Here is a 27,014-nt window from a genome sequence, read left to right on the forward strand (position 1 = left end):
ATCTTTGTCATTAGTTATGATTAAACGTATCTTGATACTATAACTAGATGCAAAAAAGGAATTATTCCATCAGCATACAAAATAGTAAATAATCATCATCATTCCCTTTCCGCACCTAATGGAGCATAAGGCAGTGCATTGGTTCACCAATTTTTGTTACATGAAGGTAAGATAATCAGTCTTACGCTTCAGGAACTATGAAATATTCTAGTGTAAAAACACCCCCTTTAAATAAATATTTCATATCAACCATGCTGGGAATGGAACCCGAGACCTCTCGCATGGTAGGCAAACGCGTTGACCATTGCATCATGAGACTGACTATATACAGCATAAATAATACAGTGTGAAATTGTGTAATCTATAGAAGCAGGGTCAGAATAAGTACACAATTTGGCACTTGGGGCTGAATAAATAAATGGTACCCTTTTTCCCGAACCACCCTGCTACAGTTTTCTTTCATCTCCACATAATCTTCCTAATCTTATTAAACCAGGTACAAGTTTTTATTTTTTTATCGCTTTAAATAAAATAAATCATTCTGTGAATATTTTATATTTAAATTATATTTAAATGCTAACTAATAATTTCACAAGAATTTTTAAATGTTTATGGTATGCGTACAGTGGTATTAAATATTCAAATGTGTTCAAGTTAAAAAAATATGTGAGTTTAAAGAAGAATAAAAATTATTATAAGCAGGTAGATAATGCTATTTGTTCTTTCTCTTCAATTTTTAATACCTTGTGGCTGATTTCATAAATATATTATAATGTTATGTATTATCTATATATGTATTTGTAGATAGAACAAACACGGATACTTAAATTTATTTATTTATCATGTTTTAAAAATCGATTTGGTACCTACATCACCATCGATGTTTTGGTAAATGAAGTTGTTTCGGTATCCTTAATCGACCTCTTTCCCGTTCCTAACTCATGACTCCTGACCCTTTGATGGCGCTCTGATGTGGTGCTTTGATGATGATCGTAAACGTTCATGGTGTGATCATGTTCCCCTTCTCCGCCGGGAGGACAAAATAGTATATACATATATATATATTATTATATTTAGTCTGTGGACAAGATTAACTCTCATTCATTCATGTGCTTGAGCTCAAAAAATTATTTCCCTCCTTATTCTATTACAACGTCATTGCGATTCTAATACGTTTATTATAAACCATAAATAGTTTCATTGGGATTATCTCGTATGATATACACACATGAATTATAATACATATTTCTTCTTTCATTTAATTTTAATTATCTTCTCACATTAAATTTTCCCCATGGTATTAAAATCAAAGGCAAATAATTGGATTACGCATCCCGCCACCGAAATCATGCGTCACGCATAAAAACAAAATCTCACACAATACATTTTAAGTCTCAATGAATGAGAAGACACACTATTGTCATCTCTTTTTCTCTCGCGGCTGTCAGCTGTCAGAATGGTGATAACAACTCTTACCCTATTCCGCTTCTAATCAGACAATCAAGAGTGGAATTGCGTTGCGGTCATTCTGTCGCGACGTCATTTCACGCAAAAGTCTCGCGATGGCGGATCGTAACGAGAGGATTTTGCTAGAATTGTTGAAAAAGCCTGGAAATAACGTTTGTGCTGACTGTGGAAGTAAAAGTATGTAGTGAAAATGTTTTTTCGCGAAACCTAAATAGAGTTTAGTGATGATTTTGTGTTAGTAAATGTGTTTCCGTTCCAAGGGTTGTATTTGCGTTTCGTCGACCAGGGGGGGGGCGTAAATGCTTCCATGCTTGTGGGGTTCAATGACCCTGGCGCCAAATTTTTGTTTATTTTCATCACCCTCGTGGGTTTTCATAAACATAATTATTTTTATTCACTAATCTTGTTATTGATACTAAGCCAGTGTCCGTTTTAGTAATAACATACAAATTAGTTATTAACTTGTAATCAATCTGAATGTGATTTCTGTAAATAACAACAAATCAGTGTTAATTCGTTTTTAACATGATTAACTTTAATAATATTCACATACTATTACCTAATATAACTAGTAGAGTATGATTTTGATGAGAATGTAGTGGACAAAACACTGCCAAGCATTATTAACAGGACATCCTAATATAAGCCAGCATTCCTATATCCCACCTCTTCAATTTAGTGTTTTAATTTGAATATGTGATCTGAATTTGTGACTTACGTTTAGTATTTAATATAATTTACTTCAATGTCGATATAAAAAGTTTAGTTTTGGAAAAAAGTATGGGAAGAATCTAAAAATGACAGTTATAACAATGTTATTTCTATAAAAATAATACAGAATTTCCATACAGAAATGGTACAAATTTTAAATTTTGTTTACTTTAAACATTCATCTATGAAATGATCACTAATCACATTCTTATAATATATTGTATGTAAAGATTACCTAAATAACATGTATTTGTTCAGATAAGGCTATCAAATGTCATATCTTTTGTATTCTAATCAATTGAGGTGATCGCTGTTTTAGGTAGAAGTAAAAATATACACTTCAAAATGAGTTTTTATGTTGTTCTTATATTACAATCAGAAACTATTTAGATACTGATTGATTTTTTATATTCATTTTTTACCTTACCTATAATGTACAAGGTTTATTAAAGGATAGTTATTATTTATTTGTTTCCTTTAAAAAAGTATGAACTTCTAAATTTATTTCAAAGAAATTATGTTTACGATATGTAAGAATCGGGTGTGATGTGACTGTAGCCTGTTTTAGGAGCTTCTCCGCATTTGATCTTATGATGGAAAAACCACAGACAGCTTGCCAGGAGAAGGCGGACGGTTATCGTTCTTCAACAGACCTTACTTTTATTACCTTAACTATATCTATCATGTATAATGTTACCTCTCTTGACAAGTTCTTGCGAATTATCTCTTTATGAATATCGTGTAAATCCTCATCTAGACTTCTGCATTGCGCTTCCAGTTGCATTCGATCTTAGAATAATAACCTAATAGAGTCGCCCATGCGGAGAAAAACAATTCTGTGATTATTGACCACGAAGTTAGTTACAGGTTACAGCAATACAGCGGGCCGTAGGTACTTGGGTTGAAAATTGCAAGCTCAAACCGTCTGTTACACGTTTGTTGTTAAACTAAAAACTTGGAATTGATTATGTTAAAATTGTGAAATTAAAAAAAGCAGAGTCAAAATGGAAAAGTAACATTTTTTCCTCAATCTAAGCAGAAAGATGAATGTTGCAGTGTTTATAATATTGCTTAAACCAGCCAATAACTGGTCATAAGCCCTGTAAATGCTTAGACTTCCATTATATATATATATGGATAATTTTTATAGCGCCGTTTTTGTGAAAATCACCTCAAGGGCGCTGTACAATAAATAAATGTCCCACCACTTCTTGCAGCTACAGAGCGCATGGGCGGTTGGGATTCTTGTTCCTCGTCTCCAATTATGATATACAGGAGCTAGATTACAGCACGTCTTGCAGCTACAGAGCGCATAGACAATAAGAAATCTAGCCCCTATTTACATTTTTTATTTGACAATAAAGTTTAGAGATTTCGTGATATTTAAAAAAAATTAATAAAAAACAAATTTATAAAAACGAAGTTAGATAACAACAAGTCTTGCAGCTACTGAGCGCACGGACGGTTGGAATTCTAGACCTCACTTACTAAATTTGGATATTTGATAGTTGATAACATTTACCTATTGAAGCTAGATTACTAATCGTCTTGCAGCTACAAAGTGCATGGACGAGTGAAATTCTGGCAACTTAAAATTATCAATAAATTTACAAAAACAAACATTGAGCATAATAGTAAATTTGCAAAGTGTTCGTGCTAAAAAGTAAACAATAAAAATCTAAACAGATAAAGCACTTCAACATTGTGGATAACATTACAGATAAAAATATCCGAAGGGTAGCTTTTGTAGTCACTAGCCACTGTCGCAGTATCGCACATGTGCAAACACATGTTTTTGCTGAATTCCTAGAAGATGGTCCGGTCCACGTGTAGTTGCCGGAGGGGGGAAAGAAGCCTATTGTTCCAACGACTTTGTATTTTGTATCCATTTTAGTCTGTATTATTTCATTTTATAATGAGTATGAAATTCCCGCTCAATTTTATTTATATTTTACATTATTATTAAACAAACGTGTGTATGAGAGTGGTTTGAGGATTGACGTATCATTTTGTATGTACGAGTATATTGGAAAGAAATAAGTTAACTTTTAGTAGCACTGTTGTAATTTATTGTGGGAGGTTGAATTCCAGATAGTTAAATCTTGGTACATTAGCATAAAAAATTAAAACATTCTTAAACAATTCTTTATTATAATCTCTATTACCATCAATTTTTCTCTTCGAGTTATAGTATCTTGTATGTATAGTTTTAAAATCCGCTCAGAAAAAGATATTTTATATAATTCTCTTACATACTTAGTATAAACAAGAACATGTGTTTAAATTTGTGCTTGTAAGTAGAAATTATTTACAAAACACTAGCTTTCACATTATACAAATTTACTTTTCATACAAATCTTTCCTATGAGGGTGTTAAATTTACTGGAAAAATTCACATATCCGGCTGATATTTTAAATAAATTAATAATCATCATCATTCCCTTTCCGCATCTAGTGTTGCATAGGGTACTGCATTGGTTTACCAATATAAACCAAAAGAAACTAATTCATAATAAAAGATGGATATAAAAAAAACATGCTTACAAAGAAATCAAAAGATCCACTTTAAAAAATCAATTTTTTAATTAATGATGTAAAACTCCAGCAGTAAAATTCACAAAACGCCCAGCCCAGGCTTAAGAAAAATCACATTTAATTTTTGCATTCACACCGGGAATCGAACCCGGAACCTTCCGTGCATGAGTCAAATGTCATGGCCATTATTCCATGGAGGCCTGTGCTGTTTTTTTTTTAAATTTGTCCAGAGGGATTTATACTATAACTGAATTATCAATTCGTTTTCATCAGGCAATGAATGAGTAAAGGCTAGATTACATTTTTATTTTTTTTTGTTTATTTCATTGGAAAGCCAACAGACATTCAAAAATTTATAAGATACAATTATATTAAAAATACATATCATAAAGTCCAATTAGAGGCTTCCTTCCACATAATATTGTTTTGTAAATGTGGTCACATAAAATTTATACATAACATTAAATAATTAATGAATGATACACAACTTATAATATTATTTAAAAAATATCTATTTTTGAACATTGGTCACACAATTGCACATTATAATATATAAAACAACTATAGTTGATTATACCTGTATGTTATGTTGTGGAGTGATGTGTTGGGGAGTTATCTGGTGCATATCATTTCTACGAAATTTATATGGTCAGAATTACACTGCTCTCGCTTGGTGTGTCGTGGTGCGCCATCGATGCAGTCCAGATCTAACGATTTTTAGTCTACGTTAGAGTGGTGGAGGGAGATTTATTTATTTATTAACGGACATTATCCATGTTAACAATTTATAAGGTTTAAATATTACAATAAAAGAATAGTTTAAAACATTTAAAAAAAAAAAGAAAGATGCATTGACAAACACAAGGGACATCGAGACAAGATCTGGACTATTTATTTAGTGCTCGTTTAAATCGTTGTAAACTTAAACCAAAAAAGTCCAGATCTTGTCTTGAGTTAACAATACGACAAAGGCGGGTCATTGGAGAATTTAGGCCATAGTTTGTTCTATGCTGATCGATGAACATTTTGGCGCATCACAACACAACACAACAATGTGTTTTTAGATATGTCTCCTCAACACATTGAGTTATTGTTCATAGCTATTCAAGCATGTTAAGCAAGCTAAGCAAACACAATGAATGATTAGTAAAAAACAACAGAAGAGCCCTCAACACACGTTACCACTCCACAAAACAACACAACAATGTAATCCTACCTTAACTCGCCATCACAACAGACCAGACCTCAACACAGCACATGAGAACAGTTTAATCCTACCTTAACAAATAACTCTTAGGAAATTAGAAAATGAAATACAATATGTAAGAATAACAGTAGGGCAAATAGGCAAAGGAATATCCGTTCTAGAGGCCTCCCTTTGCATAGTTTATCTGCGTATCCTACCAATGTACAGTTGTATTTCAGATCCAGAATGGGCCTCTTACAACCTTGGTATCTTTATCTGCATGAGGTGTGCGGGAGTGCACCGGAGTATGGGGGCTCACATTAGCAAAGTCAAACACCTCAAGCTAGACCGCTGGGAAGACTCACAAGTGGAGAGGATGCAGGAGATTGGGAACAATGCTGCTCGAGCAAAATACGAAGAGAGAGTTCCACCTTGCTACAGGCGGCCACAGGACAATGATCCTCAGTGAGTAAAGTCTACTTTTTAAGCTAGTTATATTATTTGTGCCAGGGTTTTTGTGCCTGCGGTAGTAACGCGAACTCACTGTTCAGAGGTCCAAGGTTCGAAACATACTCAATACCACAAATTATTTCCCATATAGCATAGCTGTTTATGACTAGTTGAAAAGGCTCCACAGTCAAATATTTAGGTTTTAATCACAAGAAAGAAAATATTTTTTTATTTTATTTTTAATAAGTATCATAGAATACATTTCAATATTTATAGATGTCTATCAATCACAATGTGCTTTAAACATTAACAATATTATCACAAGTTTGTCCAAATGTTTTTCATATCTGTTGAAATATGTTACGCTTAATAACTCCTCAGGGCGGCGGTCGGCAATTAGTTTTGGCGACGGGCCGTATGAATATGTCAATGACAATATCCGACAAAGGCCCTCCATATAATTTGCCAAACTCGCAGTGAAAGTAGTTAGTTAAATTAAATTTAAATCGCAATAAACAAAATTGAAAATTTTAAATGAGTAACTCATTTATTGACAAAAAAACATTGCGTTTTTATACGAGTGAAAAAGATAGGACCCACGGTCTTTAAAACGGTTTTGGGTATGTGGAAGAAGTACTTTAACTGCATCTATTGTAATATGTTAATCTTAAAACATGTATTTTTTTAAATATTAGCTTTTACCAGTGGCTTATATATATGGCAGGAGATATTACGAAGATTTGTCAGCAAAGAGACAGACTAGGTAGTCACTTGACGGTTTGACCGAACAGGATGGATATAGTAGTATGGATGGTGTTCGTGCACTTTTTGTTTTTTTCCGGATGAAAAGTATCCAGTGTCACTTCCCGGTCTTCCAGCTATCTCTGTGTGCGTCAATCTGTTGTTATGTTGCGAAGTAGCGTCGCTTTGTCAAAATCCGTCAGTTTATTATTTCTAATTGGTGAATTTAAACATATCTACATAATTGTATAAATTGTTCAACATGACTGTTGTTTTAAGTAGGTTTGATTTTAGTTGACTACAATATAAAAATGAGACATTTTACACACTATTTGACAATGTGAAACCTTGCCAATGACATTGTTGTCAACCCGTGATTTTTTCCTTTTGTTAAAAATTTTCCTCTGATTTATGATATCTTCTCAAGATTTAAAATAAAAAAGGTTTAATATCTCTGTTTATTCTCGCTGATTGCGTTATATCTTACAGCCACTCGTTGCTCGCATCTTCATCATTATTTATTTTGGGTGTATCTTATTTGTATTTTACTGTTTGATGTTGATTTACAGATAACTTTTATGACACATTTTGCTTAGAGGTATCTTTAAATGCACATTCAATGTCAGTTATTAACTAACCTTATAATTTTAAAATAGAATGGATTATAATATTACTCTCAATTAATTGCTTTAGGTTTGGAAAAACATTTTAGAGTATTTGCCTCAACTGTCTACATGATATGAATATGTGATTCCTAGCCAAATGCTTCGTGATCTTATTATCTTGCAATAATTTTTTTTTACAACATTTATTGAATTATTGTTATGTTCTCACAATCTTCTGTTATAAAATTATTTTTGAATGTTTGTTAATGTTGCAATATGATTATTTCATATTATTAATTGCTATTTTACAATTGTGCTGAATGAACAAATAGTTTTTATTGCTGGTACTATCTGCATATTTTAAATAACCTTTATTTATCAATTAAAAGCGTCTGAAATGTGACATTTAACATTTATTGTACCGTCATAAACATAAATAAATCTGATTTTGTACCAAAATATTTATGAAATTGTTATCAATGAAAGTAATTTGGGCATAATCTATTCCTAGACACATTCAGGGAGTAACAGTTATTATTTGAATACATCACTTCCTGCTTTTTGTAGAGCAGCTTCCTGTAACATTATCAAGCTCAACTGTCTCATTCATTCTCAATTTTCAATATCCCTTATACTGAATATGTACATGACCTGTTATTTACATCAAATGTGATATGTGCGGTTTCTATATTATTACTAATTTGTACTTTACTCATTTGTGGTAATTCCTCGAGCTTGACATTCCAAAAGGCTGATAAGTAAAATAGTATTTAATTCAGTAACATCTTAGAAATTATTATGGAGAAATATTTGATACTGGTATCTGTTTATAGTGTATATTTTTATGAAATATTATTCAGTGAACTTTACGATACAATGCTGCATATATTGATCACCGCTCTCCCACAAGTTGGTTTATTTTTTACTGCTAGATTTATGTAACACAAAGTACTGTGAAGGCTCTTAAAATTACAATTTCCAATGCCTTGACTCCTAAGTAAGACAGAGCAGAAAAATATTTAATAAACACATAGCTTCATATGTTTTTTTTTTAATGGCGCTATAAATCCTTTTTTTAATACTTTTGCCACTGTTATATTTTTTACTATGGCCTTTTCTATATTCTTATAATGATATTTTTGTGTTTAATCCTGGTTTGAATGCATTAAGTATGTACACATGTATATACCTTGTACAAAAAAGAATCTGGTGGAGTTTACAAATTTAGTGTATAATATTATAAATGCCTTAGTGACTCTAAATTTGAAAAAAAAAATAAAAAAAAGTAATAGACAATAAATAAGGCTGTAATGCAAAGAGATTTTTGAAATATTTACATACAATAAAATTGAAAATTTGTTCATTTAAAGAAAACATGTTTTCGTCAAAAAAAAAGTGTTTCTATCTCAGAGTAATAAAGCACCACAGCTGTAGAACCGCCTATATGGACAAAAGTCATTCTAAGAAAACCGTCCGTTACATGTTTGTTCTTAAACCAACGCTTTGTTCCATGCCAAATGCCGTCTATATCTGTGGTGCCTTATTTAAAAAAAATTAAAAATTATTGCATAAGTACTTACATATGTAATACCGAGGAATCTATATAAATCTGGTGAATTACCTAATGAATATGGAGCGTCCTCTGGTTAGGTTAGTCTCCATCTAACATGGCTCAGCCATTCTGAGGTGTCTATAAATATTTGTTTCGTAATAGTAATGTGAAACAATGAAAATTGAATATTGTCCTGGATTAATAATTATTCTCTTCTGTTTTAGGGTGTTATTAGAGCAATGGATTAGAGCCAAATATCAAAGAGAAGAATTTTGTCACCCTGAACGACAGAGTTATACTTCCGGTTACATGGAAGGGTATCTCATGAAGAGAGGGAAGGAAGACAGCAGATATCACCCTAGAAAATTCATTCTATGCGAATCGGATGACACATTGAAATATCATGTCAAGGAAAATAAGGAACCTAAAGCTATTTTACGACTTTCCGAATTGAATGTCGCATTCTCTCCACAAAAAATAGGTCATGTTAATTCTCTCCAACTAACATACATTAAGGATAGCTCTACTAGACACATCTATGTTTATCATGAAGATCCTGAAGCTATTAATAATTGGTAAGTTTTATTTGTTTCAATTAATGTTAGTATTTAACCACTTTTTGTGTCTACCGGTTTCATCCTGTTTTGTTTCGTGTGTTTGCATTTCTTTTAACTTTGCATGTAATTTATGTATTTTTTCTTAAATACAGTGTATACTACGGTGGGGGTAAAGGTGATAGTGTATTTTAGTATTCGCATGTTCGTGTAGTGAGTGTCCTGACGAAGAGACGGGCACGTATCGAAACCGGTAGACATAAAAAGTCAGTAAGTGGTTAAATACTAATATTTACTAACATTAATTAATGTGTTTGACTACAAAGTTAATGCTTTAAAGATAAATTATACTTATTTGTTTCAATCAGATAACATTATTCATCATATTATTTGTAGCCAAAGAATGGATTTCAAATTAAAGGGAACATTTCAGGTTTCTTTTTTTAAATTTTCTCCATTTGTGTCAATCTTTACAACTCCCTAGGGGGTGAAATTCAGTTTTCGTCTACAAATATTTGGACAAACTCAAAATATTGTTGATAAGATCAACTGGTTCGAAAACAAGTATAAAAATTGAAAAATATTTTATTATTGATGCGTCGCCTAGTATGTAGGTAAAATAATTCAGTCAGATTGAACCGGGTTGTGGTCCCGTGGCTAGTGTCTCGGACTCACGGATCCATGGTTCGAACCCTACTCTACCGCAACTTAATTCCCATCTTCTAATAGTGAGTTATGAACAAGTCATTGAAAATTGCGCCCAAAATTATTTTTAGGTAAATCATAAGATGAATCTCATCTGCCTCAAAAAAGATTTCAGCTAACGCTTTTGCTTTTTCTTTTCGCTTTTCTTTTTTAACTTCACAAAATACAATAGTAGGATGAATTTCATAAATATGGATATTCGAACATAAGCAAAATGGTGAATGATGCACATTGTGTAAAGCGGTCAGTAAAATCAGCCAATGACTTGTCATAAGCCAGCCCCGTATATAAAATAATAAATTAAAAAAGGCTCAGTTAATAAGTTGATGCTTTAAATATTAATAATGTTACATAAATATTTCATTAATATAAATAATTTCTATTACATATTATAAATACGTCTAGTGCTATTAAACAATGTACCCATAGTTTTGTCTTTTTTCTATTGGGTGCCGACCCTTATATATGGGAGTGAAGTATGGAATTGGAAAAACGAGGATGAAAGTACGGTGAAAGCTGTCAAAATGCTATTTCTTAGACGAATGTGTGACAACACTATGTATGATAGGTGCACAAATTTTGAGAACTGTACGTTATATAAAGCTGATGTAAGCATTATCGACAAAATCAAGAAAGGATTTCTGCGTTGGTTTGAACATGTAGAGCAAATGGACAGTGAAAGAATGGCTAAAAAGATTTACGATGCGAATGTTCACGGATGCAGAAATCCAGGAAAACCGAGAAAGATGTGGTAGATCAAATTCAACAAATACTGACAGAAGAATGGACATGTAAAAAGTCAGAATAATCGGCAGTCATGCATGAGAAGATGTATGAATGCAGAGGAAGCGAGATCTGTATGGAATGTGGCGTTCTAATCTCTCTGCTTACCCTTACGTGGAAACGGCGTGATAGTTTCTATGAATTTAATTAAATTACAACAAACCTCCCCGTATTACATAATTCTAGTATTTACTATGACTGATTAGCATACCATGTGTATATGTACACATGTTCAGTGACTGCTTTTAGTTAGATAAAAGTTAAAAATAAGATAATTCCTCCCTACAGTTTCTTATCTATATTTGTTGTATTTTTTTAGAAATTATCTGTCATGACGTGTTTAATGTTTTGTCAACATTTTACAACAGTTTTTTCTACACGGATCTAAAAACGATTACATCAATTTAGTGATAATTATGAAATAATCATATACATTTAATTAAAAATATGTCTATATTTACACAGTAAAGTATTCTAATTTGTTTTAGAATGCTTAAAAAATAACTGATTAATTGTTTAGTCTCTGTATCCAAGCGGATGAAGAATACAGTTACATGTGAAATAGAACCAGAACCCTAGACGAGTGTTTTCGGCTCGATGACTGCTCTCAATCCTGAATAAGGAAACCGAACAAAGAAAAATCAGCCTCTTTGTGAAGTAATTGGCACGTTCACCTACCATTCTTGAGAGATGGATGTGAAATATGATAGTAAGATTATTAAAACTGCAATATTTCCCAGATATAGTTTCCAGACTGCCACCTGAAATGTAAGACTGATCATCTTATCTTCATGTAACAGATGATCGGAATATGCTGCATTTGGTTTACCAATTCAGTGCCTTATGCACCGCTGGGTATGTTTAGAGGAATGATGATGAGTTTTTTAGTACTTATGATTCAAGAAAAATGTGTCTTAATATACATAAAAACACTTAAAAAAATACTTGCCCTAATAATGTTTTGAGTTTGTCCAAATGTTTGCAGACAAGGACTGGATTTCACCCCTTAAGAAGTTTTTAAGATAAACATATTACAACAGAAATGGAGAACATTTTTGAGAATGCAATATGGGATATTCAGAACAGCAAAGCAATAAAGCATATTTAACATCTTTATAAATAAATATATCATAATAAAATATAAATACATGTCAATACTTGCCTCAGAAAAATAAAATTAGTACCCGTTTGAAAATTATTTTAAAAGTAAAGCTAAATTTAGAAAAATATGAAATTAACGTGTAGTTTCATAAAATTTAGATTCGAGAAGTTTTATAATAATATTTGTCACTGTCAATGGCCGGATTCAGTCCTTTTGGTGGATTTACTCTAAAAAAAAATTGCAAAAATTTTGATTTTATAATAAAAATTTAATTAATTTTTTATCACCAAATCGATATTGATTTTTTTGATGTGTTGCATATTTCTGCCAAATGATGTAATTGAATAAAACCTTGGCAAAAAGTGATATTAAGAGATAGCATAACAAACCAGGAAAATGACATCTGTCTCTGAAAATCTACAAAGTTTGAACATTTTGTGAAATTATAAATTGTATTTGAAAAAATGTTTTAGTTTCAATGTACGAAATTTACAAAACACAGGAATCCCTTATCTTATCAGTGTTTTCGTAGTTATTAATGGAACTTTTTAGGTAGTAAATCAAAAGTTGTGGTCTCATTCAGAAAACCCACACAGTGTATGTGTGTGAGTAAATTAATCATGTCTTAATAGTTTTGTTTATATGTATGTAGTATTTTAAATTGTTGATTTTCCTGTGTTCCTAGAAATTTCATAGTAAGGTCACATCCGAATAACCGGATAAGCATTGGTCAATTTAAGGAATTTCATATTTTAAAATAACATTGTGTGAATGCGATAAAAAAAATAACCTCGCTAGCAAAACTAAACTGTGTCAAGTATCAACTTGTAAGTTATATTTGTTTGATACAAATTAAATTTTTTAAATAGGTATGTATTGACTAATCAAACATTTTGTTTCTTAGAAACAAAGGTGGTTTCTCAGTATGTGCATAAGTGTTGTGCATTGCCTTGTTAAAATATAAATATATAATAATGAGGAAGTTCGGTGTTTTTTAAAAAAGATATATATTTGTTAGTAGATCATACCAAGCCAAAATTTGTTGAAAATTATTTTTATGCGTCGTATTATCATCGCTATGAGTTTTTAAAAGTTTCAAAGTAGTTCATTTACATTAAAATCATTTTTATTAATTTTTCCATACATGTTCGGGAGACTTCATTTTACAATGAGGAAGTTTAGACCTACGGGAAATTTGATATAAAAAATGCTTTCTTACGTGCTGTAAAAATAAGAGTGTTAACTTGTATGGTTAAGTTTCGTGAAAATGTATGAAAAAAATTATAACAATGACTTCACTAGTTCTTCCGAATCATCCAATGATAAAAGAGTTGCGATAGATTTCCGGTTTACAGTAAGTCAACTGACCAACCTGGGGAAGAGAACTTGGGAGGTCACACGCAATTTCAAAAATACAAAACTTAAAAAAAAATCATAGTGCTGATAATACATCAAAGTTTAAAAAAAAAAATTGCCTTAGTTTAATAGTTTATTGACAAATTATAAAATAATAAATAAAACCATCGAACTCTCTCATTAAATGCTCTTATTTTTAATGCATGTAAGAAAAAGTTTTTAATATTAAATTTCCCATAGCACTGAACTTCTTCATTGATAACAAAAATAAGGATCAAGGATTCAATGCAACATCATGTATGATTAATTCAATACTAGCGACGAAAGATCTATTCTTTTCATTATTATATTTACATTCATATTTCTAGGTATATGGCTATCAGATGTGCAAAGCTTCATCGGCTACAGGTTGCATTTCCATCTGCGTCCGAGTCTGAGCTGTCTGCCCACTTAACCAGAGATTTCCCCAGAGAAGGGTGGCTTTGGAAGACAGGCCCCAGACCCACAGATGCGTACAAGAAGAGATGGTTTACTCTGGATAATCGCAAACTCATGTACCATGATGATCCCCTTGATGCTTATCCCAAGGGAGAAATATTTTTAGGTATGTTATTTTTTTCATTTTTACATGAACAGCGCAAAATCCGTTAAGTGATTTTTATTTTTAAAAGTAATTTTAATTTCTCATTAAGATTACACGACTTTGTTTCAACAAAATGAATTGAAATATTTGTGCATAATAAAATTACATATTTTTCCTTTTGTTATCAATAAAAAAAATATGTAAAAAATAAAATCCATCATCAAAAGGTATATTGTTTAAATTATCTCCTTGATTTTTATAAAAAATGCCACTTAACAGATATTGCAGAAGCATACATGAAGAAAAAAAAATTGAAACCTGGTTGCGCGAGTGGTTGATGGGATGAGTGGTTTGTGGCTGGATGGACCGCCAGTGGATGAAGGTTCACTTATCCTACCCATCCTGTTATCTCCCAACTTTCAATGTTTGTTATTCTCCTCGTCTCTATGGCCATGGGAATAATTTTCCATATTCATAGCAACCAACATCAACAATCACACATTTTTTCTTCTTGATAATTTCTGTCTACTTCTGCATGTTCATAATTTTATCTGCCCGCATCTGCTTGTCCTTTAATCATCTGCCCGCATCTGAACACCATTACACTTTCTGACCGCCGCTCCGCCACATTCATCTTTATATTTCGCAAATAACTATAGTGAAAATGCCGTGTTCAACTAACGTGAAAAAACTACCCAGAAGCCAGGACTTGGAGATAACATCCGGATTCCTGTCCCTGATTCCCTTTCCTGTCTTCCTAAAGGTAGGATTTTTGTTTGCTGTAGTTTGTTTAGCCGCATACTGTTCTTTTCCACATCTGCCATCATCGTGCAAACGCATCTTTTATTTTACCGCAAAAATTAACACAGAGCAACGATTCAGTCAAATAATACCCACGCAAAATAATAATCGCCACCCCAAAACCGATACTTCAACAGAGATGAAGGAAGTAACTTTGATAGATATTTTAATTGAGATGAAGAAGTTGAGGGAATGTGGAAAGCTAAGTATTTACAAGGCTTATGACCTGTCATTGGCTGGTTTAAGTTATTTACACATTGTTTACACCATTCTGCCTAATTTTTGTGATTTCCACATTTCCACAATGTTCTATAAAGACTCTGACGCATTAAACATGTTGAAAATATTGTCTATAATGCTTTGTTAAAGTGAGAAGGTTAATATAATGAATAAAAATAAACATTATTTTAAACTTACTTTAGCGGTAGACAAAATAATTCAGAAGAATGATTGATTATTATTTTTTAAAGTCTTTATTAAGAGTATTGCCTTAAAAACTTCACCAAAAAGTCAACAGATGTTGCCTATAAGGAAATATCTAATAGTGTGAAAGCACTCCTGCTTTGTCTAGATCAGCGGTTCCTAAAAGGTATTCCGCGGAACCCTGGAGTTCTGAGAGTTAGGGTGTATTGCTGTAGAAAACAGGCAGGCAGTCGATACTGCGATGTCAGCGCTTTTATCAGTAAATAGTTTTACTTTTAAAAAATGACACCTGCATGACCAGCACGTACAGAATCTATTCACAAATCAGACCAAACCATCAATATTAACTGTGTTAAGAGTATGAGAATTTGATCACTATTAATAAATCATCCTCTCTAAAACAAAAATTTGAATCAGCTGATTCAAACCTAAATTACTTTTGGATTGTATTTAAAGATGAATAATACACTCCAGTCGTTGAGAAGGCTATCAAGGGTCTGTATCCGTTTGTATAGACTTACGATGTGAGACTGGCTTTTCAGCTTACGCTTACACCAAAAGCAAGTTCAGAACTAGACTGAATGCTGCTCCAGATCTCCGTATTTAATTGACTTACTTTGACGATTGACATTCTTCACATTTAATATGCGCAGTAAATTTTTAAAATGGAAAATATGTCATTTTTTCAAATCGAACATTACAACATGCAAACAAAAAATAATGGGTCTTAAAAATAACATTTTTGTCAATTTACTTTTTTATTGTTGAGATGGGGTTCCATAGTAAAAGAAATTAGGAATCGCTGATCTAGATATAAATAACTTCTGATATGAAATGCTAACGGACAGTCAGCAGTAGACGGACATGCAGAACATTGAGAACCCAATGCCTTGTAAAGTAAGCCAGCGTGGTCAAGGCTCTCAGGAGGCATCTTCAGTATATGGTTAAGCCAGCTATATGAAATCAAATAGTAATTAAAGTTTCAGTAAATGAGTTATTATCATCATCTTCACTACCATTTCTCTATCCTATAGAGCATTGCATTGGCACTCCAATTACAGTGTCTCTGGGTCATTTTTGTTACATAGAAGGTAAGTGATCAGTCTTACGCTTTAGGTGCCAGTCCAGGAGCATGATATTGCAATGTAGAACTACCTTTAAAACAAATATTTCAAGTCCACCCTGCCAGGAATCGAACCCAGGACCTCAAGAATACTACATAACGAGGTGGACTTATCTCCCCTTGATTTCCTTTTCCAAGATTTTTAACTGAGAGTAGCTATCGAGTAAAAAATGCTTGTCTAGTGTTCTGATTCTATTTCACACTCAGAACTGTATTCTTTATCCGTCTGATTAAAGAGCAAGTAAATAACATTTGCTACCAAATTTTACCCTTAGGTCACAATCTGGATGGTTACAGCGTGCGCGTCGGGGTGGCACCAGGTTACCGAGACATGGGCTACAGTTTCACACTGCATACACCCGAGAGGGGCTTCTGCCTGAGTGCCACCTGTGAGGAGGACCGAGATGGATGGATAGCCGTCCTCGACGCGGTTCTTCAGAGACCACTAACTCCACAAGACTCCTCTAGTAAGATTTTTTGCCCACTTTGATCAATGTGAAAATCAGTAGACACCTAATTTTTTTTATCTTGCAACATGCTATAAATTAAAGAATCTTTTTAGAAACTACAACAATTTAAAATTAGTTTGTTTTCAACTATTGCGGTTAACTTTTTAAAAAGCTACCATTAATAAAGTGACACTAACAAGTTTATACACGCCAAATGGTATAATGCTTTGTCTTTTTTTTTAAATATAATTTTTAAACTTTTTCAAATAATTAAAATACGGTAAATAGGCGGTAGGTACTAGTGTCCTTAAAGAAGGACAGTAGGCAAATATGGGGTGAGAAATAAATAACTATTCTCGTCGTATCTGGGTTAATAATGTGGTGATTTAATGTTTTTCAGTTGCTGCTCGTTTGGTCCGTAAAAGAACAGCATCTAACACAATGAACATCTTCTCTGCCAGATAAAACTCTATGGTAATGTGTTAATCTTAAGTTTACTAATAATACATACTGTATAATCTAAGATTCATAAATTGTTATTATAAAATATGTACATATTATATAAGCAATCAATATTTTATAGCAATTTTTTACTGAGAATTATTTTATGAATAATTGTTATGAAATATTCAAAAATTAATAATGATTTATTTTTGCTGATGCCACGTTATAAATAATTAAATATAATGTATATTAATAATATGTAATTCCTTCTGTTTTAAACATTAAGGTTTCTGTTTCAAACATTATTTGTTAGGTGAATATCTCCAAAGCAATAAACCTTTTATTCTTACTTACCTTTTGTTCTATAAATATAACAAATTATAAGAACATTCTCATTTTGTTAGGTGTATTGTATTTATCTAATAGCCAATTGTTTCATTATTATGATTATGTATAAATTTGTTTTGAAGTTTTAGAAGAAATTATTATTTACACAACTTTTTGGCTTAAAGCTGTTATTATAAATAAAGTAACCACAAGTATACAAAAGTCGGTGCAAACGAAGTAAATGGTTTAAAACCGAGCAATATTTGTATTCCAAATATTACTTTTAAAATTTAAAAAAATGTCAAAAGGAGAGATTTAAAATCAGAATTCATTGATGTATGCACATAATATTTATGTACAAACATACATTTATATTTTTTAAATACATATATATATCTAGCACCATTTAGATATGCATACTACAATATTTATTTATTATCAATTATTTTTTAATGTAATCAAAATTAAGTTTGATTTAATGTTAAAATTATGATCATGTATCGAAATTAAAATACATTATAAAATTATACAATTTGTTGTACATAGTATTTTGGACTAGTAATTAGAATTCCCGAGACAATTTCAATTAATCCATGGCCGGTGTTAATTATATTATTTTTAAATGCTATAAAACTAAATGTCTTATATCAATGGCGATCTTTAGGTTCTTTAAAGTATTCAAAATAAGTTGTAAAATATTAATTATGGTTTCCCTCATTTAATAAAGAAATGTCTTGCAAGTTCCAACATTTAAAAGTGACTATCAGGTTTGTCACCGATTGAATAAATTGAATGATGCAATGCCCCATGCTCAAATGGATTAGAAATTCCCATTTTGTACCTTTGTTTTAGTCTATTACTTTTGTCTATTACTCAGGTACTTTCTATTCACACTTTTAAACACACACAACTCTGGAAAAAACGGGATTTAATTTAAACTTTGTAGAAATTAGAAGTACTTAAGTAGAAATATTTATTGTACAACACACGAGTAAAGATCTGTTGAGCAAAAATCTAAATCAAAAGTGGTCATACTGACATGCGTGTAGGCTTGTCAAATTAGAAAACTTGGATTTTTGATAAGGGCTTAGGAACTTACAACATATCCAAAATAGCATGACCTTTTGCAAGCAAACCCCCTTTTTATGACCTGGCCACTGGGCCAAATTATAATTGAAGTGAAATTTATATGATTTTTATGTTATAAATATTATGGAACATTTATTTTCTCTATGTTTGAATATTAAATCAATCCACATTTATTAAGATCTCGATATTAAGCAGGTTTTAGGCTGTTGTAATACTCAATTGAAGTATTATGACCATCAAATACTATTTACATGCTTACATTTTTCATTAAAATCTGCTAAAATTAGTGCTATTGTGCAACTTTACTAAACAAGCATAACATTATGTATACATAGGTAATATTATGTACATGAAAATATTATAATATTAATTTGTTTGGATACAAAGCTTAGGTACCTGAAATATTATATTTTAATTTAATCAATAGTGAGTCAGATTGTTTTTCTGTTTATTTTTAAAAAGATAATTAAAAATATGGTGTGTGGTTATTGTCCTAACAAATATATTACATATAGCAATTACAATTTTTGAAATGACCTTTTTAAGTATAGCTCAGCAAGTTTAAAAAAGAAATATTATCTGGGATAGAACATCTATTTTTTAATACCGAAAAAGCATTTGACAAGTCGCAATTATTTTCTATACTCTTTTTGTATTTATTAGTGTTTGCATATTCTCTAATTTTGATTATATTAAAAAAAACTATATTAGCAAAAATTGTTTAAAAATATGTTAATTGTAGAAATAAAAGACGAGTGATACTTTAATCCGCAAATTTGGAAAAACCAATGACCGGTTACATCGCTTTCGCGACATCTTCGAGACATAAACTAATATTGTTTAGCCATCAAATTAGCAATGGGGCATATGTACTTGTATTTTCATGCGTAAGGAACATTTCATGTTGTCCAGTTGTATACACTTTATGTTATTATAATGGTGATACTGCGTGTGTTACTCGGTAAATGGTATAAACTAGTCAATTTTACGATTAGACTAATCGGACCAATTTATTAATCTTTCTGTAGTCCTTGTATGATGCATGTGTTAGGCAATACATAACTAAATATTAATTATAATAATATGTCGGGTATTCAATGTATAACGCTATACATTACTCAATATTACTAAATTATTTCAATATGTAATACAACTTAGGTAATTAATTCTAATCATTCTTCGCGAGTAGTTTTGTATTTTGGAAGAAAAATGTTAATGTTAAACGAAGGTATGGTCTATATTTATATTTTCAGTTTGGGGAAATGTTGATCTATCTAAAATTAATTGTTTGCCCCATTATTATTTATAAACTAATGAATTATTGGTAAAGGATTCCTAAAGTAATTCAATTACGCCATTTATATTTTTTTGATTGCCCATTTTTTATTAGAAAAAGAGTTTGAGAATTATAATATATTATGTTTTTGTTTTCTAAATTTTGCGTGTATGATTTTATTTTTTTAATGTTTAAAACTTTTTTAGATGATTAAGTACACAGTAATTACATCATCAATTGAACATGTATCTAAATTAAATGTATGTAATATAAATAATTATAAAAGCGAAGCTTTTACAACCGTGTTTACATATCAAAAATATGGATCAGATTCCTCGTGTGTATTTTATAATTGAACTTGTCTAAGTGTCTCGGAGTTGTTGAAATAAACTTATGTATAAGACAAAATTTGAAGAAATAAAAACAACTAGTCTCGAAAAACATATTTCCAATTATTAAATTACGTAATTTCTGATTCGTATATACATAACAATAATTTGGTTCAAGTTAAATGTTTATACATAGTAATTGTGGACTTCACACAAAACTTATGAATTTTGTGCAATATTATCAAGGGGTAAGTGCTCCCTCTCAGCTATTCTTAAATGGGATTTAATTAGCAAACTTTGTAGTTTAACAATATATAACATAAAGCCTTTATTTTTAAACTCACATCAAAGAATATTTTTACTTCCGCTCGAATAATTATGTACTCTCACTATACCCGGTAAATAACACGTGAGTTATAATCATTTGTATGTATATAATAATGAAATGTGTTACGATTTCCCATTTATATCATTGGTGAAGTATAATTTGCATTCGAGAAATGTGATTTCATTATGTACTTTAAAATGTAGATATCATTCATAAATCAGGAGGTAATCTTCAAATATTGTCTTTTTTTGTGTCCACTTTCGTTCAATTTGAGTAAATGTGACTTTCAAGTTCTGAAGTTTCTATATTGAAACAGAACAGTGAAGGACTTGACCAAATTTGATCAAAATATTGATAAATTTGAAGTAAAAGCAATGCTCAAAAATGAATGCACAAAAATATTCTAAAAAAAAAATTTTGGACTTTCCCATTTTTTAAGATTACCTTCTAAAATATATTCACCTTATTTATGGAATTTTTAATGTCAATAGTAGTTTCAGGAATACTCCTAAAGGTTTTGTGCCAAAAAATAATTTGACATAATGCTGGTTAATATTTATTTATTTTGATTGACATGTTTACACAGATTTGAAAATAAAACACTAATAAATATGTGGGTACAAATTCGAATATTCGCTGTAAAAAATAAAAATAAACGTTTTGGTGACTCGTTTTCATGGATGATAAACTTTTTTGATGTTTTTTTTTCTACTAGCCAAATTTGGCTGGTACTGAATGTTATTTAATAAAATGTAGTTATTCTATTTCTCCACCTGATTTCCCTTACTCAATCTGATCTGAATAAAATGTAACTTTTAATTGGAAAATATATATATTTTTTAAAATTATGTAAGAATGTATTTTTTAATGTACCTTTATTGTTAATAGAACATACCTAACCTGTGGTTGTTGAAAAATATTTTTTGTTAAATTAGACATACAAAAGAAAACTAATTGAGAAATAACTATAATTCAGTAAATAGATTTTCTTTTAAAAGCTTCTCTTTGGATATTTTTCAAGGTACCGAAAAGTACAAACATCCTTTAAATAATTTTATTTTATAAAAATTACATTAATTTTTTATTTCTTGTTTTAATTATTTTAATTACTTCACTGTTAATACGTATTTCGTCCAACTTAATTTTCTATAGCATTTGAGTCCTGTTTGAAAATATATAATAGGTATAATAAAAAAAAAAACTTGTTGCATTTTTTTGTCTGGGTAAAAATTAAAATTTTTGAAAATGTCAGTCAAATCATGTCATCCACCACTTTCGATTTGTTCAAAATGTTTCCTTTCTTTATTATATTTCCACCACCACTTCTTCAATTTGTAAAAATCTTTTTTAGCTTTCTTCAAAAGCCCGGAGGGAACAATATTTTTGTTTAAATGTGGAAATAAAAAGTAAATGCGCACTGGATATGGGGCATAAAATGTCATTTGAAAAGCTGTAATTAATTTTGTTTATACTATGGGTTTTTATTTTATTGTATTGATATTTTCATATTCTCAAAACATCATATATTGAATAATATTTTATGCAAAAATATCAATGGGAAATTCTTAAATAGGTATCGACTGAATCTGTATTTTTTTTTTATTTACATGTTTTCTGGTAATCCAACTGTTCCATTTTATACTATCTTTACTTTCCATATAAGAATTCTTACTGTAAAATGCCAAGGATTTCATGATATTTTTATTGTCTTCTAATTAAAATATTGAAAACTTGTTATCAATGTGTTTTATTTTATCACTTATTACAGTAGTGTTACAGGGAAGATCTCATATATTGAAAATGATTCAATCTAATCGACGTATTTAACTTTTAAATTTCTGTGCTAAAAAATCCTCCTGCAAACGGTGTTGTAATGTCGTGTTACATTAAGCAAAAGACAAGACATTTTGAAAACAATTTATAAAAATATATACATATGTATATGCTGTTTTATGATCTATTTTCCATAATTTACAAAAATATGACAGGTCATAAGCCCTGTAAATAATGCCTAGACTTTCATATTCCCTTCTCAATATGACGTTTTTATTTAAAATAAGATAGTTATATCAAGTCTTGTATTCTATGTAAACTCTTGTGACATAGACGAGAGTTTAAAAAATAATTGATCAGTTTTTATAGTTTGTTAATTCAAAATTATAATTTGATTTCAACCAAGAATGCCAATCTGAATCAACTTCTTTTTCTAGTGTAGTTTCTTTAAATACTTCACTTCGTTGAGTTTCTTTGAATCCTAATTTTTCAAACATTTTAATACTTATTTCGTTGCTGAGAGATATTTTAACTTCGTAAAGCTTAATATGTAAATGTTCTATTCCATACTGTAATATTCCTATAGTCGCTTCCCACCCACACCGTTTTCCCCGAGCACTTTTTTCTGCAATCATAATTTCAATTTCTGCCATGTCTCTTATTTGAGAGTTAAAAAACATATTGGTATCACCTATCATTGCACCTAGAAAGAAAATAATGAAATTATTATTTTGGTATGCTGCTGTACCAACACCGCTCAAAAAAAAGTGTAGAATAATTATTTAAATACTTAGTTCATACAGATGCAAATAGAAAATGTTCACAGCATTATAGGTATGTTGCGACAGTAGCTTGCCTTTAAATAAATGCTATGCTTTAAATAATATTGACGACTTGACTAAACATATGGTACAAAAAATAAGTTTTGTAATTTACATATCAAAACAGAGAAGGACAACATTTTAGAGAAGGGAATATGGAAATCTAGGCATTTACAGGGCTCATGATCTGTCATTGGCTGGTATAAGTGGCCACATTACACATTATAACATTCACCATTCTGCCTGTTTAAACATTCATATTTTTTCAATTTTCCTATTTCCATCTGTTGATTTTTGTGAAGTTAAAGATTATTCATTGGTGCGGGTGAGATTCATCTGACTGAATTATTTCACCATACTAGGCAACACCTGAAAATATTTTTCAATTTTTATACTTTTAAGACAAGGATCCTTGTTACAAAAATTTGGACAAACTATAGTTTTGTAATAATGAAATTTGCATTATTATAAAAAGGTCAAAATAGACTCTCCTATGTTTATTAATATTGTAGAGTTACTTAATATCAAACTAATTCCAAGTTATAGTTTTCACGACTTAGATGCTGGAAAAACATTAAATAGCTTTAATATTCATAATGGGGATCGTGTACATTTCACACCAAGAAATCACACGATTTCCTTAATAATATATGTCACCATTGCATAAAGCAGACAGAATAAGCGTAATGAATAGACTTCTTTAGCATTATTGAAGTAGCAGTTCAATATTTATTCATTATCATTCCATGTCGGTTGGCAAGTCCACAGCGCCCTACCAAGTTAGCTCTGTGTACTTCAAACTGCTGAGGTAAATAGTGTGGTTGAGGCTCTCAGAAATTATCCAGTGTGTGAGACCCAACCAACTGAATCTTTCGATGTTGGGATATTCATTAAGGACATAAATGCTATTATCTATTTATATTTTACTGTCATTTACCTATTTCATCCAGGCAATCCATATACTTTTGTTTATCTAATATTATAAAGGTGCACTCTGCAAGTAATATCAAAAAGAATATTAGCACAAATTCTTGTATTTAAAGATTTTGCATTTATATTTATACAGAACATACTGTCTTCATCTTCTCTCCAACTTTTTTGCATAGCATATTCTTCTTCTAGTGACAAGGGTTCTGAAGCAGTCAACTCCTGCAACTCTTCTGATTGCATCCACGAATGATACCTTAATGAAATAAAACAAATATTTGCAAATTTGTTATTTATTTTCTATAATAAAGCCACTGGTTTAGATTATTCTGATATTATGATATTGATATTATTATCAAGGCTTTACTGACGTGACTTAAATCATGTTGTGGGATAATCGCATTTAAAGCTTTTTTATTCTTTCAACGCATTATTTCTCCCACAATTTTCTTTATTCTTTTTTAAAGCTTTATAGAGTAATCTTTATCCTAGGCATAGCATAAAATTTGAAATCAACGTCTTGCAACTACATTAAAAAATATTTTAAATATATCGAGGCTATACTGACAGAATGCATTAAGTCAACAGTCTTTGTATATTTTTTAATATGTGCAAGATGTTGATTTCAAATTTTTTGCTATGCCAATAATGATTACTCTTTTAAAGCTTTAAAATAAGAACTCATTCAAAGAATAAAAAAGCTTTAATTGCGATTATCCCGCAACTTACTTTAATGAATTAATGCATTATGTCAGTAAAGCCTCGATATACAAATAGGTAGATACATATAAAAAAACTTACTTTGGAACGTGATGTTTTTCATAAGGAATTAAAATTATGTTGGAGCCGATTAGTCTAGTATTTTTATTTATTTTCATTTTTTTTTCAAAAGAAAATGATTTGAAATTGTAATAAAATAAATTAATAGCTGTTAAAATGTAAGGTTATCGAAAATAAGAAGTAAACAGATTTTTAAGTGACAATCAGAGATTATACACATGACAATGACATCATCTGACATGCTGACAATAATTGGTTCATAGACTAGGAATACTAGTAATGTTATTTACCGTAAACAACTGAGGTGATCGTTCCGTACGAGAAAAGTGAACTAAATGAACGCACTCTCTTTATTTCATTTTGAAGCATTAACCCTTTCACTACCAGCGTCATTCCTCAGGTACACGAATAATAATAATAATTTCTCATTATTTTTTTAACCAACCTACTCCATTTATTGTACACATCCTAGTCAAAGATATTCTCTATTTGAAAAAATATAGTTTATATGTTGGTAGCCCACGCTTGTTCTGTTATTTGGGTTTTATAACGATGCTTTTGGCGGTTCAAATTAGCTGGGCGTCACAAGGATATAAACTTTTTTATATTACTTTTACATATTGTAAATATTTTTTAAATGGTTAATAGATTTATAAACTAATATATAGTTTTGAGGAATACATATTCATTTAAGTATCATTTTTTGATCATCGAATTCATGTACTTCAGGAATTACATTGGTAGTCAAAGGGTGTTGTACGAGTATGCTAGATACATACCAACTTTCTAGGTGATTTGGTACTAATTTAAATCACTAATTAAAAATGTTTATATTAGAATATATGGAGGAATTTTATGAAGACATGTAATAATATGATTTCGTGCATTTTTTTACAGATAAAAATAGCATTGACGCATGATGAAATTACTGTTATGCTGGAGCTGGAAGGCGATTTCTTCGATGTTGAGTGGGAATCAGACAGCGAGGATCAGACCGTGAGGATGTCTATCTGGAGACGGAATATTTAGAGGATTCTTCGGATACTCCGGGTTCGATCGGAAGCCAGTTTATGTTGTATCTGGGACACAGCTCTATAACGACTATAAGACGATGGTCGCAGGCAGATTCTGTCCATGTTAATGGACCGTGTCCCGCTATCATTGCCGAATATAACTTTTAGAGGATTACAGAACTGAATTGACCAAAGAAATTGTAAGACATGACTATCGAGAGTTAACAGAGCTCTGCATAATATTTCTTGGCGGAGATAAAGTTAATGAATTTAAAATTCAGCCTCCAGGCGCCATGCACCAAGCAAGATGGATGGCGAGAGCTATTTATTCATTAAAAATATCGTTGTTTAGTTCTCAATTCAAATAAGGACAAAACAGCTCTATTAGACGTCTGCCTGTTTATCGCGACATTCTATGTCAAGCCTTGGCTGCAATGCACTTTAACGGTAAAAGCGCCCTACCAGGACTTGTGCTTTTTAAAGGCTGTGAAGGCATACGAAATGGTCGACAAAACTATATCAAAAGCGGCTATACAAAAGTGTTGTCAGCATTTGTGGTATTTAGCAGACTGAGTGTCTATCTTGTCTCTATTTGACGACGATATTAACCAAGAAAGTAAGGTAAAAATAGTTGCTAATTTGGCCAAAGAAAATCCATCGGCCCACAATAAACGCTACATTCCATCGAGAGAAGAACTTAGCGGGCCTCTTTTCGAAAAAAACATCGATGACTTTGTTTCCATGAACAGCAGATCCTTTTTCAGGCGACTCAAAATTGATG

At 30.9% G+C, this 27,014-nt stretch overlaps 2 protein-coding genes across 4 annotated transcripts; one reads left to right on the forward strand and one right to left on the reverse strand.

Moving 5' to 3' along the window:
* Nucleotides 1-1,492: 1,492 nt before the first annotated feature.
* On the forward strand, nucleotides 1,493-24,261 carry LOC148280934 (arf-GAP with dual PH domain-containing protein 1). Of its 2 annotated transcripts, none has more exons than XM_088227598.1 (6): nucleotides 1,493-1,644; nucleotides 6,139-6,364; nucleotides 9,472-9,822; nucleotides 14,116-14,351; nucleotides 16,953-17,144; nucleotides 17,527-24,261. In XM_088227598.1, the coding sequence occupies exons 1-6, from the start codon at nucleotides 1,563-1,565 to the stop codon at nucleotides 17,589-17,591; spliced, it is 1,152 nt and encodes a 383-aa protein (XP_088083724.1). In that variant the 5' UTR covers nucleotides 1,493-1,562; the 3' UTR covers nucleotides 17,592-24,261. The 2 variants fall into 2 exon arrangements, with proteins under 2 accessions (XP_088083724.1, XP_088083725.1); XM_088227599.1 differs by having other exon boundaries at nucleotides 1,552-1,644; nucleotides 6,128-6,364.
* On the reverse strand, nucleotides 22,651-25,639 carry Mnat9 (microtubule-associated Nat9). 2 transcript variants are annotated; one of them, XM_088227601.1, is made up of 4 exons: nucleotides 25,242-25,639; nucleotides 24,587-24,696; nucleotides 24,451-24,507; nucleotides 22,651-23,882 (listed from the first exon to the last, which is right to left on the reverse strand). In XM_088227601.1, exons 1-4 carry the CDS (start codon nucleotides 25,316-25,318, stop codon nucleotides 23,872-23,874), a joined length of 255 nt encoding a protein of 84 aa, XP_088083727.1. In that variant the 5' UTR covers nucleotides 25,319-25,639; the 3' UTR covers nucleotides 22,651-23,871. The 2 variants fall into 2 exon arrangements, with proteins under 2 accessions (XP_088083727.1, XP_088083726.1); XM_088227600.1 differs by having other exon boundaries at nucleotides 22,651-23,395; nucleotides 25,242-25,631.
* Between the last annotated feature and the right edge of the window lie 1,375 nt (nucleotides 25,640-27,014).

Source organism: Micrasema longulum, unplaced genomic scaffold, assembly GCF_059751315.1.
Source record: "Micrasema longulum isolate JH-2025_06_02 unplaced genomic scaffold, ASM5975131v1 h1tg000511l, whole genome shotgun sequence".
NCBI lineage: Eukaryota > Metazoa > Arthropoda > Insecta > Trichoptera > Brachycentridae > Micrasema > Micrasema longulum.